Source organism: Hyperoodon ampullatus (assembly GCF_949752795.1).
Source record: "Hyperoodon ampullatus genome assembly, chromosome: 3".
Lineage (NCBI taxonomy): Eukaryota > Metazoa > Chordata > Mammalia > Artiodactyla > Ziphiidae > Hyperoodon > Hyperoodon ampullatus.
The window spans coordinates 34,084,448-34,104,335 of record NC_136916.1 but is presented as its reverse complement, the minus strand read 5'-3'; the positions used below and the strand labels follow the sequence as shown (position 1 = coordinate 34,104,335).

At 45.5% G+C, this 19,888-nt stretch overlaps 1 protein-coding gene across 1 annotated transcript in view; it reads left to right on the top strand.

Moving 5' to 3' along the window:
- The window catches only part of TMC3 (transmembrane channel like 3), a gene marked incomplete at its 3' end in the record, with an annotated part of 46,029 nt that overhangs the window by 17,499 nt on the left and 8,642 nt on the right, over nucleotides 1–19,888 (top strand). Inside the window, exons 8-19 of the mRNA XM_079700444.1 lie at nucleotides 1,395–1,542; nucleotides 2,252–2,295; nucleotides 6,108–6,255; nucleotides 7,861–7,970; nucleotides 10,714–10,792; nucleotides 12,348–12,593; nucleotides 13,446–13,574; nucleotides 13,872–13,939; nucleotides 15,742–15,870; nucleotides 17,820–17,930; nucleotides 18,905–19,030; nucleotides 19,656–19,745. Of these exons, the coding sequence (XP_079556570.1) occupies nucleotides 1,395–1,542; nucleotides 2,252–2,295; nucleotides 6,108–6,255; nucleotides 7,861–7,970; nucleotides 10,714–10,792; nucleotides 12,348–12,593; nucleotides 13,446–13,574; nucleotides 13,872–13,939; nucleotides 15,742–15,870; nucleotides 17,820–17,930; nucleotides 18,905–19,030; nucleotides 19,656–19,745 (1,428 nt within the window). The remainder of the gene's footprint in view (nucleotides 1–1,394; nucleotides 1,543–2,251; nucleotides 2,296–6,107; nucleotides 6,256–7,860; nucleotides 7,971–10,713; nucleotides 10,793–12,347; nucleotides 12,594–13,445; nucleotides 13,575–13,871; nucleotides 13,940–15,741; nucleotides 15,871–17,819; nucleotides 17,931–18,904; nucleotides 19,031–19,655; nucleotides 19,746–19,888) is intronic.

The following is a 19,888-nucleotide window of genomic DNA, read 5'->3' as shown; positions in this document are numbered from 1 at the left end:
TGGCTCACTTGCTACTTCCCTTTGATGCGTGTGTACCAGTACGTCTTCATCACACTGCCCCTTGTGGCATCTTTGCAAAATGCAGGTAGAAGGGGTTGGGATTTAAAAATGATCAATCATCATCACCATCATCATCATCATCAAACAAAAACCTAGGGAGATGCACAGGGACTCGAGGAACTTCAGTTCACAAGAAGCTTTCCAGCTTAGCCTCTGGATGGCCTCAAGACACGGGCTGTTTGCTAGATGTTACAATTTAAGAGACAAATGGATGTCAACTCGGGAGCAGGAAGTATGGATGGACAGAGTGGTAAAAGCTTCTAACAGGAGAGATGGTCTAGAAGACAGGGAACTTGCACCCAAGGAGGGATCGTGACCCCTGCCTTCCCATACATCTGAGGGAAAGTCGTGTTAGGGAGGGATCCGAAGTGCTCCTGCTTGGTGAGGTGGGGTGGTTACTTCAATGGGCAGGGGCTCCAAGGAGATGGATTCAGCTCAGAGTAAAGAATTTGGTTTCACAATCACAGCTGCACAGAGATGCAGTGGATGCACACACCTTCAGGGACCTCCTGACCACCAGTGATGGGAGAGCTTGTGCACCGGACTCACCCAAGAATTTGCTGTTTTCACACTGTTCAAAGGGGTTGGCTGAGGACACAAGCCGCGAGAGGGGCTGAATCCAGATGGGGCTCCTTGCTCTGCGTGGACTCGCAGCAGCCCCCTAGTGGCTGAGCCTGCTCCTGACACTGTTCTTAGGTGACCCTTTCTGGTCCTTTTTTTAAAAAATTTTTATTGGGGTATAATTGATTTACAATGTTGTGTTAGTTTCAGGTGTACAGCAAAGTGAATCAGTTATACATATACATATATCCACTCTTTTTTAGATTCTTTTCCCATATAGGTCATTATAGAGTACTGAGTAGAGTTCCCTGTGCTATACAGTAGGTCCTTATTAGTTATCTATTTTATACATAGTAGTGTGTCTATGTCAATCCCAATCTCCCAATTTATTCCTCCCCTCCTTACCCCCCCATAACCATAAATCTGTTTTCTACATCTGTAACTGTATTTCAGTTTTGTAGATAAGTTCATTTGTAGCCTTTTTTTAGATTCCACATACAAGTGATATCATGATATTTGTCTTTCTCTGTCTAACTTACTTCACTTAGTATGATAATCTCTATTTGCATCCCTGTTGCTGCAAATGGCATTATTTCGTTCTTTTTTATGGCTGAGTAATATTCCATTGTATATATGTGCCACATCTTCTTTATCCATTCATCTGTTGATGGACATTTAGTTTGCTTCCATGTCCTGGCTATTGTAGTGCTGCAAGGAACATTGAGGTGCATGGAACTTTTCAAATTATGGTTTTCTCTGGTCCTTTTTTGCAGGATGGCTAAGAATTCCCGCATGAGCCTCGCCAGCGCGTCCAATGAAAACTACACGTTCTGCTGGCGGGTGTTCTGCGCCTGGGACTACCTCATTGGAAACCCAGAGGCGGCAGAGAGCAAAACCGCTGCCATCGTGAACAGCATCAGGGTGAGTAAGCAAGCCTGTTCAGGCTGCCAGGAATCAGGGCTCTGCAGATCACAGCCTTCACAGCGTGAGCCGCTGGCCCTCTGCTGGGAGAGTCAGCATGGTCTCCTTCCCACGGTGCTCACAGACCAGGGCAGCCACAGTCTGCACCGAGACGCGACATAATGTGCCTCCAGCACGCACCAAACAATCTGATGGTGTACTGGAGAAAAATATGGGAACTTCTCTTTTTTTTTTTTTACTTTCATTCTTCTGTAATTTCAGTGTGTGTATCTTTGTTCATTTGCATAATGGATTACTACCGTGTTGCGTGTACATAACTTGTAAATGAATAAATACATATATGTGAGGGATATAAGCTTTTAGTGTTACCTTAGAAGATAATGCAGTCAGAGGCATTCGGAGACCTGGATCTACTGAACAACACAGACAGTTAAATGGTGCCCCCTTTTGAGAAAAAAATTATTTAGATCGTTTCAGTGACCTAAATAATTTACTCCTCCCCCTCTTCCTCCCATTCCCCAATTTCCTTTTTTATCTATCTATTATCATATAAAGCACTGATATCAATAGAATCTTATTGGACAAAGTCTAGACATTGAAGTTATGATTAAAAATACTGGATAAGTCATTTCTTTCATAAACTATTTCTAAATATTTATGATTAACGATGATGCTAAGCGTTTGATACCGTATGTGTCTTTCTTTAAAGGAGGCTATACTGGAAGAACAGGAGAAGAAGAAGAGCAAAAACCTGTATGTATGAAGACTCCCCATCCTGAATTCATTGATAAGTTGTTTCAATTTAGTAGAAAAATCACCAGACTATATCTCATTTTCACACCTCTTCAGGCAGTTCTTCTCCTTAAAATCTGTCCTTCCGGTAATGTGGAATGTGGATACCCCATAATTTTTCAATAGCAGTATTTCGGGGTTGTTCCTCCTTCCATGGATCTGGCAGTAGGGTGAGAGGTCTGAGGCTGACCAGTTTCCTATTCTTTTACTTAGATAATAAAAGATATTTTTAGCACCAATTTCTAGTTCGTTAAACTAAGCAAAGACTAATTTTATTTAGCAACAAATCTCTAAAGTCCTAGGACACAAATAGTATCCAATGCTTGTTGACAAAACTTCTAAAGTGACTTCTCGGGTTTGGAGTTCTTCTCGAGGTTGTGAGGGCTTCCCTGGTGACGGTGAGGCCCTTCGGCCACAGAATGGACGACACAGAAAGGCAATGACCCTGTCCTCCTGGGCCAGACACGCCTGCTCATCCAATATCCTCACTGGTTCTTTTTTTTTAATTAATTTCTATTGGAGTATAGTTGCTTTACAATGTTGCATTAGTTTCTGCTGTACAGTAAAGTGAATCAGTTATATGTATACATATATCCCCTCCTTCTTAGATTTCCTTCCATTTAGATCACCACAGAGCATTGAGTAGAGTTCCATGTGCTATATAGCAGGTTCTCATTAGCTATCTATTATATATACAGTAGTGTATATAAGTCAATCCCAATCTCCCAATTCATCCTACCCTCCCTGCCCCCTTGGTAACCATAAGTTTGTTCTCTACATCTGTGACTCTATTTCTGCTTTGCAAATAAGTTCATCTCTACCATTTTTCTAGATTCTACATATAAGCGATATTATACGGTACTTGTTTTTCCCTTTCTGACTTAACTTCACTCTGTATGACAGTCTCTAGGTCCATCCTCACTGGTTTTTTAAGCCCCATGATTAGTTTCTTCAGTGCAGAAAGCCTGTCCTGGGGAGTGCTGGAGACCTGGGGAGTGGAGGAAACACCCAGCCCCTGAGAGGAAGCAGGTTGTTGTGGTGGGAAGGACTCTCCATAGGGTGTCGGAAGATGGATTCTAGCCCTCTCTTTGTCATTAACTTCTATGACCCCGAAACTCCCTTGACTTTTCCGGGCCTCCACTTCCTCACTTATGAAATGAAAGGATGGGACTCCATCCGTGCTTCTCAGAGGAAAGAGAGCACCCACCCACATCAGAATCACCCGCAGGCACTGCAGACGCAGACCCCTTTGGCACCCACCCTGATTGACTGAATTAACGTCTCTGGGGGTGAGAGACAAGGCTCCACCTTCTTAGCAGGTCTAGCAAAGCAAAACTCACAGGTGGTTTTTATGTTCCCTCATATTTGGAAGCTCCTGCCGTCCTAAATGCATTCCAGTTAAAAAATGTCTCATTCAATGATTCATTATTACAAGCAAACAAATCAACAAGAAACCGAATTCTCATCTCTCTTGCACACACAAATCCTGAGTCCTCCTGATTCTGTCAAAACTGGAGGAAAATAGATGTGTAAGAGGTATTCTGGGATATCCAGGATATTATAACAGGAGGTGGAAGGAAGAGGGTGGAGACAGGGGAAAACTAGCATGTGACTGCCTACTTCCCCCCGCAAGCCCATCACGTGCATTTTCTGGTGTAATTGCCACAAGGACCAACAGTGCTGGAGGCGGGGAGGGGGGACCAGAAATGCAGGACCTGCCTCAGGGACCACATGGGTAGCATGACCCTACAAATGATGACAGCGTGATCGGGGGACAGGAGGAAGTGAAGAAGCACTAAGGTGGTATTAATGGACCTCACTCTCAAGTCTTCTATCTCTGGTGCTCTATGACACCTTATCTAAAGCTCTCCTCTGCCAGAAGACAAGGAGACACTTACCATTCCATTTGGGAGTGAGTTTTCTCATTGCGCAGAGGAAAAGCTAAGATGCATGCAGAAGGAGATGTTGTCACCTGCCCAAGGTCACCTAGAGTGTGGGGAGCGGGTGGTACACCCCTCGCGTGCCCCTCCAAATCCTCCTGGCCGCACCTCTTTCTCCAGCCCTTGATGCCAAGCAGGCTGTGCAGGCTGCTACCGGCTGCACACATGCCCCTCAGAGCCTCCACTGTACCCATTGCTTGCTGCCCAGGGCTCCTCTGAGGCTGCAGTGTGGGGCACCCACAAGATCCCAGTCCACATGTGTTCATGCAACCAAAAGACTGGGTGCAACACTGGGAGTCAGTGCTCTGGAGTGGCCCTTACCACCAGGGAAAAGGAGCTGATGGAAAATGCTTCACATTTTCACCCCGGCCGGGCATTTCTGAGATGCCATTTCACAGGCCCCTCAGAAGGCCCTGTAGTTGCCTCCAGCTGTGGCCAGCTCCACTCACACCTTGTACTGCCTGCCCTTCTCTCTGGTCTCACTCCCCAGAACTTCATGCACGCTTCCTGGCATAACTTCCCAGAAAAACTCCTCGCAAACACACCTTTGCCTGAGGTTCTGCTTTCAGGGAAAACGGACTAAGACTGACCCCAAAGTCGGAAGCAGATGCCTTAAAGATAAGCCAATTGGAGTCAGTGAGTTTTCCTTCAGGAAGAGTGGGTTTTTTTCAGTTAAAACTGGAAACTTACTGTAAATGCAGTAAGTCCCCTACATATGAACGAGTTCCGTCCCGAGAGCACGTTCGTAAGTCCAATTTGTTCGTAAGTCCAACAAAGTTAGCCTAGGTCCCCAACTAACACAATCGGCTCTATAGTACTGTACTGGAATAGGTTTATCATACTTTTCACACAGATAATACATAAAAACAAACACAATGAATAAAACATTTTGACTCTTACAGTACCTTGAAAAGTACAGTAGTACAGTACAACAGCTGGCATCCAGGGGCTGGCATCGAGTGAACAGGCAAGAAGAGTTAGTGACTGGAGGAGGGAGAGGAGGTGGGAGATGCTAGAGCTGAAGGATCCTCCGCAACAGGAGACGGAGGGTGAGCTGCGATGTCACTCACGCCTGACGTTGCTGGTACAGGTTCCAGATGCGTGTTCGCATCTTTGAAAGTTCGCAACTTGAAGGTTCTTATGTAGGGGACTTACTGTAGTAGGATCACGGTTGATTGTAAGAGGTCTTTGGGAAGTGAGACCTGGCGAGGAAAGAGGAGCCCGTGTCCCAGCTCCTTTCTTTACTTCTTCCTCCAGCAAATATTTATGAAGTGCTTCTATGTACTGGGCCTGTTCTAAGAGCTGAGAATACAGCCGTGAAGAAGACTTTAACAACTGAGCACTTGCTTTCTAGAGGGAAAAGACAGATAACAAATTCCAAGTAAATAACGTGGTATAATATCGAAATCATGGTGCGAAATGAGAGGCAGGATCATTCCCTCCCCTCCTTGCTTCCTCCCCCTTCCCTCTCCTGAGCACCCGTACCTGAGCTCCTATAACTGAAATGTGCATATGCCACAGGACTCCAATTTTAAGTGGCAAAGCAAACACTGAAGCCCAAATACTCAGACTCCAGAACGTGTGTGTGTGTGTGTGTGTGTGTGTGTGTGTGTGTTTAAAGCCCCACTGATGCTGGTGGCTTAGATTTGTATCTCACTGTTGATCTCTTAGGAAATGAGGGATTCTGGGGGTTGGGGGAAGAGCACTGATTCTTCAGGGCAGAGAATCCACTTGGCAGTAAACGTCTTCCCATCCTTCCCTGGCCTTTTCTGTGCATCAGGGTGCCCTGTGCAGAGCCCAGTATATCGCCCTCATACCTGCCTCTCCCCGCAGGGCAGTGACCATCTGCCTGAGGGTCATCGCCAACATCTTGGTGCTTCTTTCGCTGGCTGGGAGCATCTATCTCATCTACTTCGTGGTGGACCGGTCCCAGAAGCTGGCACAGTCCAAGAAGGAGCTGACACTCTGGGAAAAGAACGAGGTACCCACACAACAGTAGCTGCCCCTCTGTTTCCTGGGTGTTTCTTAAGTGGGCTCCCTGGAAACATCTCCACGGAAAAATTGTAGTCCTCTTCTTCTAGAGCACAGACTGCAAGAGCTGGGAGCCAGAGTGGCAACACCCAGACTTGGCTAAATGATTTCACTGGTCTTAATAAGGAAGATTTTGATTCAAAAACACCTTCAGGCATTTGCACAGTCTTTAGTTTTGAGTCTTGCTGCTGACTGTGCTTTGCTTTTCTGGCTTCGTGTTTCTTTATATACACGTTTCCAGAAACTGACTTCACCTAGACTTGCATTAGCAACTGCACTGCCTTTCATTGCATGTGTCAAAGTTGACCATGTGGGGATTATTGAACATTTAGGTGCTTTCCATATTTCTTTTTTTTTTTTTAATTTTATTTTTTTTTGTGGTACGCGGGCCTCTCACTGTTGTGGCCTCTCCCGTTGCGGAGCACAGGCTCCGGACGCGCAGGCCCAGAGGCCGTGGCTCACGGGCCCAGCCGCTCCGCAGCATGCAGGATCCTCCCGGACCGGGGCACGAACCCGTGTCCCCTGAATCGGCAGGCGGACTCTCAACCACTGCGCCACCAGGGAAGCCCGCTTTCCATATTTCTAAATCACAAATGCTTCCCAAACAGCCCCACACCAATGGCTTATTTTTTTAAATGCTCTTTCCCCTCCATTTATGGGACTATTCCCATGAATAGAAAATTACCAAGAAGAAGGTTATAAACAATTTTATAATTTTTAGTATTTATTGCAAGACTCTTGTCCTGAACACTTGGCTCAATTTACCTGTAAAGATTTGAGTGGTAGAAATAGCACAGATGCTACCTCTCAGACCACTTGTATGAAAATGATTTTCATCCTTGGGATTTAAAAAGCAAAGCGGGCAGGCAAGGTGATACTTAGCAATTTATCCTCAATGTACAATACTTTTTCAAAATCTGAGGCTGCATTAGATAATCTCTTCCCATACCTCTTCGTGTTTTATGTCAATTAAGTGGGTTATATATTGATAAATATGGGCTTGTGTGCAGATAGATATTTTAAAGGTAAATTCAGAAATTATTTCTTCCTTTAGCTTACACCTCTTGTGTACCAGCTAAGCCTCCTTTTTCATTTGCAGAGAAAGTACATAAGTACAGAGAAACAAGAGCCAGGCATAATTCTCTAGATAATTAATCTTCCGTGTGCAGAAAGAATATTAAATTACCTCTCAGACTTCCCTTTTCTATTCTTAACAGTTACAGTTATTTCCTTCTTCCATCCAAGGTAAGGGAAGTAGAAATAGAATGAGATGGTAATTGGAGAAGGTGGCAGAAACACCAGTAAATCCCAGAAGACATGTACAAGTGTCTTCAGATTAAGGAGTGTTCCTAGAAGGAATAAACCCATGGCAAAGTGGCCTTTTGAAAACAGCTAATTAGCCAAGATTTGGGGGAGGTTTTCCATGTAAGAACTGCATGACCCTCTGAATACACCCCTCCCCGACCAAACATTAGGCTACAGACCAGCTACGAGGTGAGGGAGGCTGGGATGCGGGGCCCCGAGGAGCTCAGTGGGGCACACCCTCTCTTGGTAGGTGAGCGTGGTAGTGTCCCTCGTCACCATGCTGGCACCATCAGCCTTTGACCTCATTGCCGCCTTGGAGATGTACCACCCACGGACCACACTGCGCTTCCAGCTGGCAAGGTACCACCACCCCGCTGGGAAATGGCTTGTTGTGGGTTACCCGTCCGGCCACCCGCTGTGGGAACTCAGTCCCTCGGGAGCCAGGGCTTGCTTTGTTCCCCCCAAAACTTAGCACAGGACTTCCCCTACGGCTGCGTCTCAAGAAAAGCAGGATACCACAGGAGAGAATGGTGGGAAGAAGGGGGAAGAGGAAGCAGGGAGAGAGGAGGGGGCTGGAGAGGATGGACCAGGAGGACAGGACAGAAGAAACGGGTGAAAAGGCGGTGATGAGAACAAGAGGAGGAAGAGGAGGTGGGTGAGAGGGAGGGGGAGGGGAAGCGGGGAGAACAGGCAGAAAAAGCAGATGCAGGAGAAAGAGGACCAAGAAGATGCTGGAAAGTGTGCCCTGTTTTGCTCACGTTGGGTCCCTCAGTGGACTGACCGTGAGAGGTGAGAGACCCATGCTGTCTTTCCAGACGTGAGATGGACATCATGCTTTGCTAATAATTCCCCAAAGCGTAGACTCAAAGCGGTTCTTGTGAGTAAGTCAGGGAGCATCGAGCATCGGGGCTGTGCTGGGATGGTCAGTGGGTGTGAATACAGGTGGTTAATGCAGACGTGAGCACAGCAGGCGGGGAGTAGGGGCGGGGAGGGGGAGGTCAGAGGGGCCAGCCCCCTGAAACCACACTTCTTCTCTAGCGCTGGCATCATCACTGTCTTCCCGAAAAATCCCCGTCTCTGTTAGGGTGACTGTCGCAGAGGGTGGCACTGTCCGAGCCCTGCTGATTTACCTCCCATCTCTCCCGGGTCTACAGTGTTTGGATTGTGCTTTCTCTTGTAATGCTTGATCACATTCCACAGAACAAATGTCCCACAGATCACTTTGGGAAGAATGGCTGTCATTCAGGAGTCAGCAAATGTTTTCCATAAAGGACCAAATAGTAAATATTTTTGGTTGTGCCGGTCACACGGTCTCTGTGGCTCAACTCTGAGGTTGTAGCACAAAAGCAGCCACAGACAATACATCATCCAAAGGGTGTGGCCGAGTTCCTTACAACTTTATTACAAAAATAGAAGAGGATAGGGTTTGGCTAAAAGGCTGTAGTTTGCCACGATCTTGAAGTCCAGCTGTCATTTCAGAGATAGAAAAACATCACTCGAAAGATCAAGGGGTGTGTGGAAGCCCCTCACCCAGGGTAGCTCTGGAAGAGACTCCCAGCCCCACAGGCTTGAACCCTGGTCTCTGTGCTCTGCTCGGCACCTCCTCTGTTGACCTAGGAGAGAGAAGTGCCGCCCTCAGCAACTCCCTCACGGCAGGCATTGGGGGAGAATCAATTCTATGATTGCATTTGGTCTAACAGCAGTCCTCTTATACAGATTGGCCTTGTTATTCCCGTTCAAAACTAGAGAAACAGAGGCTTCAAGAGACTTACCCCTGATGAATTCAGGCTAATTCTAGAAATAAGAGTAGGATATATTACTTTAGTTCCACTAACTCACCAGCAGACGAAGTTACCTTTTACTCAGGGCACAGTGAGAACAAGAGCCATGCGATACGAAGACGGCAGAAGGTTAAATTCTCTCGGTCCTTCCTTCAGCCAGCAAGTGCCAAGTTGACTCTGAGGGTCCTGCCCTGTGTTAGGTGAAGACAGCGATAGAAAGGGAAGCTGAAGGGAATCCCTCCACAGTGCACAGGGAATCCCTCCACAGTGCACAGGGAAAGCCAAGATGAGTCAGAATGATGCCCCCGGAGGTGTCCTAGCCCCTGTTTCCCTGCTCACTACTGCACACTGGTGGCCACAGGTGGTAAACTCTACACCTGAGGAGATGAAGGCCTGCGGGGATGGGCGACTCAAAGTTCCAATCTGGAGTCTTTTCTTCATGTTAAATCTGCTTTCTCTTTTTCACCAACTGGCACGGGCTTCATGATTCTCCAAGTGCCAACCACTGTCCTGTGAGAGATTTGTAAACCTGCCATTTTCCTTTCTCATCTCATTTTCCCAGGCATGTTTCTGTTAAGACCCAAGGCTGCAGCCTGGGAAACTCCACGGCATGTTTCCCAAAACCTTCCAACTCCGGGGAAGCGGGCATCAGGTCTTGGATCTGAGGCTGCTGCGGGCAGGTGCCACCTACTCAAGGTTGCCCACCTGTGAGCAGGTGTAGATGTGCCCACAGCCCCTCACTGATTCAGCCCATCTGACAGGTTCAGCCTGTATTTCGGAACCAGACCACTGAGATCCTGAAATCTCACCCTGCCTCTTTTTAACTGTGTGAACCCGAGCAGGTGACTTAAGCCCTCCCCATGTTCAATACCCTTGTCCCTTAAGTGGCGGTTATAATAATATGGACCTCACAGAGTTGTGAGACTCAAATGAGATAATGCCTGGAAAATCACTTTATAAACCAGAAGGCATGACTCAAGGACACGTATAATTCACACTACACTTCAGAGCCCCGCTTCCTGAGCTCACACACTGTCTGCTATACCAGTGGTTCTGAAATACTGATCCAGAGATCGGCTATAGTGGAATCACCTGGTAAGGAGATAAAAGGATTTCCAGACCCCATCCAGACCTCTTGAAACAGTGTAGATTCTGGAATTCTGTATTTTTTTTTTTAATGCCCACAGTCTGATTCTGAAGGAAACCAAGTGTGGCAACCAACAACTGTCTTAGCCAAAACATGGTGGTCGCTCCCAAATTGTGGTCATTCTAGAATGATGGAGTGGTGGTCTGGTCATTCAAGGTGGGCTTGTGGCTTTCAGGGTCCTTGTGCTGTACCTGGGAAACCTCTACAGTCTGATCATCGCCCTTCTGGACAAAGTTAACAGCATGAGCACTGAGGTGAGTGCTCCATCCTGGGGATGTGCCCAGCCAACCACTGCCCCCCACACGCACCACACACACATACACACACGCACATACACACATATATACACATACACACACATATACACAAACACATGCACACATATATAGGCACATACACACATATATACACACACACATACACAAACACACACACATACACACATATATACATACACACATACACAAACACATGCACATACGCACATATAGGCATACATACATACACACATATATACACACATACACACATATACAAACACACGCACGTACACACATATATACATACACACACATATACACAAACACACGCACACACACACGTATATAGGCATACACACGTACACACATATATACACGTACACTCACGTATACACAAACACATACACACATATATACATGCACACATATATATACACAGGCACACACACAAACACATACACACATATACACATACATATTGAATACATACACACATATATACACATACACACACATACACCCATATACACATACACACACACATACACATACACACATATACACACATACACACAGATACAGAGTCATCCTCAGTGTTGTCAATATCACTGCTAGTATTTGCACTCTGTTCATCATGTTCAAAAATCAGTTCATTTGTGGTCTTCTCAACAAAGGATAGGAAATTTGGTCTCATTTCCAAGATAAAGAAACTGAGGCCAGAATTTATGGCTAGTCAGTGACAGGGCTGGAATGAGAACCTGGGTCTCTTGACACTCTTTCCTGGAATTCCATCAGGAAAGGTTATCAACAGTTATTGTAAATGATCCCAGGAGAATGGCAGACCATGGGACTAATTTTCACTTAGAAAATCAGGAGAAAATAAATATCTTATGGAGAGCCATTCAGAGCAGGCCCCACCATCCCAGCCTAGGGTAGTTTTGGAGGTCATTTTAAACCTGCCCCACCTGTGAGGTTATCCCAAAATGGTAGGGGAAGAGGAGGCAGGGAGTAGGAGGTTTCTTTAGGGTTGTTTGCCCAAGCCATACCTTCCTAGCATCAAATCCTGCTGCTTATAAGACAGGAGAGGCCACAGGGAGAAATGGTTCTGCATCAGGGCTTTGATGTTGCGTAGACTGGGTCCTTACCTGCCACTTACTAGCAACATGACCTCGAGCGTTTGAGTTCTACTAGCTGAGCTTCAGTCCCTTCATCTGTAACATGGAATAATCATTCTTACCTGACACTCTTGTGAGAATGAGAAATATAACATGCTGTAACCTAGGACAGGCTCTGACACTTTACTGGGGACCAATCAATGCTATTCATTACAACTCTATGTTCATTACTGGACCAACTCTAGTCAGGTGGCTATCAACCAAGCTAGAGATAGTGAGAGAGAGAGAGAGACAGAGAGTCGGAGACAGAGAGAAACAGAGATAAAGAAAGAGAGATTATTCCCAAGCATGCAGTGATATCCTTGGTGTTCATGATGGATTCTTATTTACACATAACTGGACAACCTTTTCTTCTTCCTTCCCTCTCTCCACAGGAAACTGCTCCCCCAAATAGCACAAGTCATTGGATAGATTCTACCATCTTCTTTGTCACCAGGGCAGCCCCTGGAGAAGAGAAGTGGTCCACGCCTGGGCCTGGGATAGGGCTCAGGAGAAACAGCACTTGGGCCCTGGAACAAGCCAATGTTCTGACTTACACCTCGCCTCTCTCAGAGGCCAACAAGACCACTGCTTCCACCCAGAGTCTGCAAGGCCAATGCTGGGAGACATACGTTGGACAGGTGGCTCCCTCGTTCCCTTATAAAGCCCTTCCGTGTCCATTTCATCACTTAATTCTAGTGACTCTCTGAAGTGTCATTATCTCTATTTTATAGAAAAAGAAAATAAAGTTCAGTGGGGGATTAGGTTTTTCCAGGTCTCAAAATGAATTATCATACTCAGTGTAAAGACTGAGGCAGTATCAACAGTGTGCTTGGCCCTGTTCTAAGTGCTTAGTCTAGAATCTTATTATGATCCGTAGAAGCAGAGATGAGGAAACTGAAGCACAAGAGTTTAAGTAACTTGCCCCAAAACACAGATAGTAAAAGCAGAATGAAGGGGACTTCCCTGGTGGTCCAGTTGTTAAGACTTAGCCTTCCAATTCAGGGGATGAGGGTTCGAGCCCTGTTCGGGGAGCTAAGATCCCACGTGCCTCGTGCCAAAAAACCAAAATATAAAACAGAAGCAATATTGTGACAAATTCAATAAAGACTTTAAAAATGATCCACATCAAAAAAAAAAAAAAAAAAAAAGCACAATGAAGCCCTAAACCCAGGCATCTGCTCCAAACTCTGTGCTCTGAACCCCTCTGCCTTTCACCTTCACTATATCCCATGATGACACCTCAAGTGGTCTCCTGTGGCTCAGAACCATAGACTTTTTCCCTGGCTTTGTGTAAAGCTGGTCTCAGATATCAAAATTCAAATTAACAAATATTTGTTGAGCAGCCATTATGTGCCAAAAATGAAGCCACCATTGGAGGGGCCCCAGTGGCTCAAGCCATGGGAATGAAGAGAGAAGGGAAGACCCCAAGGAAGAGGTGGACAGTGGGAAGGGCAGGGCGTGGTGGCATCCAAGGACACCTTGTGTTGCAGGAGATGCTGAAGCTCTCCATCATTGACATGCTCTTCACTGTGGCCAGCATTCTGCTCATAGACTTCTTCCGAGGACTTTTCGTTCGGTACTTAACTGACTACTGGTGTTGGGACCTGGAGAGCAAGTTTGTAAGTAAGATGCCGTGTCCATTAGGGAAGTTCATATGGCCAGATCCATCCTTTCCTGATGGCCAGGCTGGGAAACTGACATGGCTGAGAGAAAATACGTGAGGGAAGAAGGAAAGGCTGTACAAAGCTGAGTTTCCATTTCTTTCTTACATTTACCATTTGCTGGGATGGCCTCACAGACAATGATCTCTGCGTATCTAGGCGAGCAACGAATTCTGTGTATTTGACTATAGTGAACTGGTTTATGCAAAGAAATTTGGAATGTTTTTTAATGCAGAAGTTCGTTTTCTCTTGTAGCCTGAATACGGGGAATTCAAAATAGCAGAGAACGTGTTACATTTAGTCTACAACCAAGGAATGATTTGGTACGTAGCAAAGCTTCTTCCTGCTGTGCTTACATCTAATCTGGGCTAAGATTTTAATTTACCGAGTCTGGATGGGACATGACCATAATAAACACAGCCATAAGAGTCAAGAAAGGACATAAACAGTTTCTAATTGAACTATTTCACATATATAGTAATTTCAGTAATGGTTTTCTAAGCATTTTGCAGAAAGGAATGAGGAAGGAAATAGTCCATTTTTAGGCCACTATCGGTCACTGAAAAACAAACAAAACTGCACAAGAACCAGTAGAATAAGCTGCTGGGGAGGATTGCGGGGAGGCTAGGAGGAGAGGCTGCTGACCCCCGAGGAGGACTTCCATCAGTGGCTGTGTCACAGCTGGGGAGCCTGCCTTCAGCTACCCACTCTCCTTCCGTACTCTCACTTGGACATTGAGCCCAGGTGCATGACTATCCCCCAGAAAGATAGACCCATCCTAGGGGAGGTCTGCTCACCCAGGGCAACCCCCAGCCAAGGCAATCATGTTCCTAAAGATACTAAAGGCTGAAACGGATCATCTGATCGACATGGACGTGTGTGTCCATGGGGCCACGGCAGAGAGCTCCCTAACCAACCCTCCATCTCTGGCTTTCCCTACTGGACCACAAAAAGTGCTATTTGTTAAAATACAAGCAAACGACAAAAAAGAAGAAGAACCTGGGTGTCCCATACCTTCAGAAGACACAATCTCTCTTCATAATCATTCAGTAAAATGCAGGAGGAATGGAATATAAAGTAATATCCCTTTACTCAAATTCTGTATTCTTAGAGTCCACTTATTTTGAAAAATATTTTCACAAATACAGTATTAAAAATAATACAAAACATTTACTTAACGTTTGCCAGAATGTCGGGCATGTTTTTCCCTGTAATAACTGGTTTAATCCTTATAGAAACCCTATGAGGTAATTAGTATTATTTTCTCCATTTTAAATATGAGGAAACTGAGGAAAAGAGAAGCTAAGTGTCTTGCCTGATGTGAGAAACCAAAAGTTTTTTAAAAAAACAGTTTTACTTATTAAACCTCTCTTTGTATCTATTTTCCTGCTGCTAAGTCCAAACTTCACAAGTATTGTATTGAATGAACATCCAGTATAAGCAGATTTAGCCTTAAAGTCAGAAGATCTGGGTTTCATTCCATATTTGGCACTTATTTGCAGGGTAGGTATACCTCTGTTTTCCTGGGATGTTTTCCCAGATCTGTCACTCTCAAAGGTCTCTCAGTTTGGATGATATAGAGTCTCCCTTTTATTAGTCTCTGGGCAAATCACCTAATTTTCCCAGACCCACATTTCATGTCTAAAAACTTTGGATATTTACCCCTCCTTTTATGGTTGCAGAAGGTTAAATGGGCCAAAATGTGTGAGGATGCTTAGCACAAGGTCCAACAAAAGTAGCTCTGCTTCACATAATGTTGATCAAATCTGAAAGTCAATAATTTATTAACGTAGCCCCACCAACCCCATAGACAGGCAAAATCTAGAGCTTGCCCGAAACCACAGTTATCCACTATTTGCCTCTTGACCGGAAGAGGGCCTTTCCTTTGCTAAGTGTGAAGAGGCAGGAGACACTTAGCATCCTTGTGCCAAGAGGATATTTTCAAACAGGCTCCCTGCTAATCTGCAGAAGTGACTTGTCTTATCTCCAGCAGGTGGAAGGTTGGGGTCTCAGATCTCCAGGGGCTTCTTCAGTTCTTTAAGCGCAGAGTATAAATCTCAAGCTCTCAGAACCAAGATAGACCAGAGGAGAACAGACGCTAACTGGCCTCCCATTGTGGTTTCAGGATGGGAGCCTTCTTCTCACCATGTCTCCCTGCCTTCAACGTCCTCAAACTCATTGGGCTCATGTACCTGCGCAGCTGGGCCGTGCTGACCTGCAACGTGCCCCACCAGCAAGTCTTCCGAGCCTCCAGGTCAGTGAGCGTCAAGTCCGCTTCACAGAGAGAACTCACATCACCCACACTCGCCTTAGCCAGAGTGACCTCCAGCAAGGGGGTCTCCCCAACTCCCTGCCTGTCAAAATCTTGTCTGCCCTCCAGTTGCCTTTCCTCCTTGAAGCCATTGCCAATGCCCCACCCTTCAAATGAATCATGACTTTTCTTAAGCTCATGCCACATCTTTTACAACTTTTTACTGAAGTTTAATAATTATCCAGAAAGGGCACACATCACAAATATCCGGCTTGATGAATATTCACAAACTGAACACAACTCTGTAACCAGCCCCCAGATGGAGAAACAGAACAAGAACAGCGCCCAGAAGCCCCCTTGTACTCGACTCCAGTCACTACCAGCTTCTAACAGCGTAATTCGTTCCCCCCACCACACCATTTTTTACTTGATGTAAATAGAATCCCACTCAGTATGACCTCTTTTATTCCTGTCTTCTTCTCAATATTGTGCTTGTGAAAATCACCTCATTGAGGACACCCCCCCCAATTTCTTTATGCATCCTCCTGTGGTTAGCTATAATGAATAACACTGCCTTGAACATTCTCACGCATGTCCTTTGTTGGGTACATACCTAGGACTGTTCTTGCTGGCTCACAGGCCACGCGTGTGTTCTCCTCTAGGAGAGAGCGCCAACTATTTTGCCAAAGCAGAGGCCCCCTTTCCACTCGCACCAGCTTCATGTGAGAGTTCCAGTTGTCCCACAACCTTGTCAACACTTGCTCTTCTCTGTATGTTTCACTTTAGCCATTTTGGTGAATTCATATCACATTTTGAACACCTTGATTAGAACTCATTTATTTTATTTTGACATAATAGTTATTGATGTGGGTGTGTTTCAGTGTCTTTCAAACTTTTTGACAATAACCAGCATGACAGTGTATTTATCATTCACCTAGTGACCAGTGTAGATGCATATATTCATATATATGTTTTATATATAATTTATATATGAATGTGTATATTCATTGACATCTGTGTATGCCTATATATAAAAATACATGCATACATATATACACACAAATATACATAACACATACATATAAATGGATACACACATATATTGAGTGTATATATATATGTGTGTGTGTCTATACATATATATAAAGAGAATGTGTGTATATAAATAGAGAAAGGTTTCACAAATCAACACTCACCTACTTAACCACATTGTATGTGCCCTGATATTTTCTGTTCTCTTCTAGTCCAGTCTATTTCATTAGAGAGAGAGAGCATGCAGGCTGAGAGTCTCAGGGTTAACAGAGCATTCATTCTCTTTTCAGGACTATACACAGGGCCTTGCACACCAAACAGACCTGTGCTGCCCTCAGGGGAAGCCTGGGCAGCCGAGCTTTCAGACCAGCTTAGGGCCCAGGGCTTACTCAGGCAGACCATTCACCCTGAGCAGCCAGAAGCAGAGCGATAAGAGATTGAGAGAGACATCCAAGTAAGAGAGTCAAGAACCGTAACAAAAGAGTCAAACCATCCTCAGACATAGGGGACAAGTTCAAGGCTGGGAACAGGACAGGGAACCACTAGGTAAAGACTCAGCTGGGTGGGGCATAGGTGCTAAGATTTTTCCATGAAATTAAGTTTATTGTGTGATGGCCATGGGGCCACCCGTCTCTTGTCTTGAGGTGGACAGGTGCTCAGCAAGCGTTTAGTAGATGAACAGGTTGGGCTGGGTGATCCAAGAATTCCCGTTGGGCATCCATTTCTAGTTTGCTAAATTGCCTTTGATCCTATAACAGACCCTTTCCTAGGCAGTGATGGGAGGAGGATTTTTCTGTTTGCAAAGAGTCAGGGCTACAGTTTCTGTGTCGGTTTTGTTTGGGGGGGGCAGGGGGGGCACATACATCATCGGCAGCTGGCCAGAGAGTGAACTCAGTGCCTGGCCTTTGGTTTCTTTACAGATCCAACAACTTCTACCTGGCAATGCTCCTGTTTATGCTCTTCCTATGCATGCTGCCAACCATTTTTGCTATTGTCCGGTACAAGCCATCTCTAAATTGCGGGCCATTTAGGTAAGTTCTCTTAGTTCAGTCCACTCTGCCTGGAGCTACTGACAGCTATAGAGGAAGGACCCCTGCATTAAACTGAATTCTCCTTCTGGCTCACAGAACAGGTCAACAGCAGAGAAAAACTTCCAACTCACGTCTTTTGAATCCAAGACCATTTCCCTTTCCTTGCTAAGCAGGCTGCCCTCAAGTATGATCATCTCTGTGCTCATCTTTAAAATATACAGCCCACTTCAAATCAAAATGGGAAATGGCATTGCTCCAAGGCTAGAAGGAAATTCTACCTGGTCAATCTTTCCCTTCCAGAACTCAGAAAGCTTTTATTAAAAGATAGTCCATGTCACTTTTGATTCTACATTATCTAGCTGCATCAAGACAGAAGTCCCGGGCTTCCCTGGTGGCGCAGTGGTTGAGAGTCCGCCTGCCGATGCAGGGGACACGGGTTCAGGCCCTGGTCCATGAAGATCCCACATGCCGTGGAGCGGCTGGGCCCGTGAGCCATGGCCGCTGAGCCTGTGCGTCTGGAGCCTGTGCTCCGCAAAGGGAGAGGCCACAACAGTGAGAGGCCGGCGTATTGCAAAAAAAAAAAAAAAAAAAAAAAAAAGACAGAAGTCCCTTGAGTTATCTTCACCTAGCATTTGCTTTAAGTCAGTTTTGATACAACGTATACGTAACATTTAGAGTCTATCTTTGTATACATTATACATACACACACACGCGTGCACACACACACACACACACACGCCATGTAGTTACTGACCCCATCTTCAAACCTACATGTTAATTAAATGACTACTTCAGGTGAAATCATTTCAGGAATGTTATGTATCTTTCCCATTCATCAGATACTTACTTTAGCTTTGAAACTGACTTTGAGGATTGGACTCCAGCTAGCTAGCCTTTTTTCTTTTTTTTAATGGCTTGCAGGATCCTTCTGCCAAAAGCAATATAATCTGGAATTATGGTTTTCTTCCTCACAGCGGACAAGAGAAAATTTATGACATCGTGTCAGAAACAATTGAGAGGGATTTTCCCGCGTGGTTTGGCTCTGTGGTTGGGTACATCAGTAGCCCTGTGGTTGTCCTGCCAGCTGTGCTGCTGCTTTTGTGAGTACTTTCCTGCCTGCTTTGGGGGAACTTCTGCGTATTTGGCCAAGAAGAAAGCACTGCTTTCCAATAACTGTATAAATTCAATGAGTTCATTGAAAAGTCACTTACGGAGCCTGATGATCTGAGCAGGGATGCTGAATCACACAGGGGCCAGGGAGGTAGAGCATGATTGATTCGTCAACAGCATTTCGGCGATCGCTGTGGCCATGATCATGGGGTTGAATGTGATTATCATTATCTTATTTTCCAGAAGTTTAATCTCAACATGGAATTTTACAGTGCAGCTAACTTGCGTCTGTTTTAACTTAAAGGGGAAATAACATCAAGTAGTTGATCCAATACTCCTACCATGATACACTGTAACATGCCTCTCCCATCTTCACTCCTTCCTTATTGCTGTCATCCGTGCAGAATTCCAGGTCAGTGGAGGTTGCTTTGAAAATCAGGAGAGAGAAAAGGAAAGCAGCTCCTTCCCAGCACTTGCCAGCTTGAAAACTCACTGATACCTTTTGTCCTCAGGGGGTGGTGGGGTGGTAAGTGGGTAGCCCACATCTGGCCGGGAACACAAAAGCCCGACAAGGGGGATGAAGTACACTCACCGCCCTGTGCTGTTCTGCCCTAGCATGCTCATCTATTACCTTCAGAGCATCGCAAGATCCTTAAAGCTCAGCAACCACCAGCTCAGAATGCAGATACAAAACGCAAGTATTATGTAACCTTTGCTATCGTGAATGTGCATCAACCATCTGACTGATTTCCCTGGCCAGGGAATACCAGTGAGGTCACATTTTCAAATTACTAGGACTCTTGGTCACGTGCTAGAGTGCAAGGCCACCCCTCCCCGGCCAGGATCTC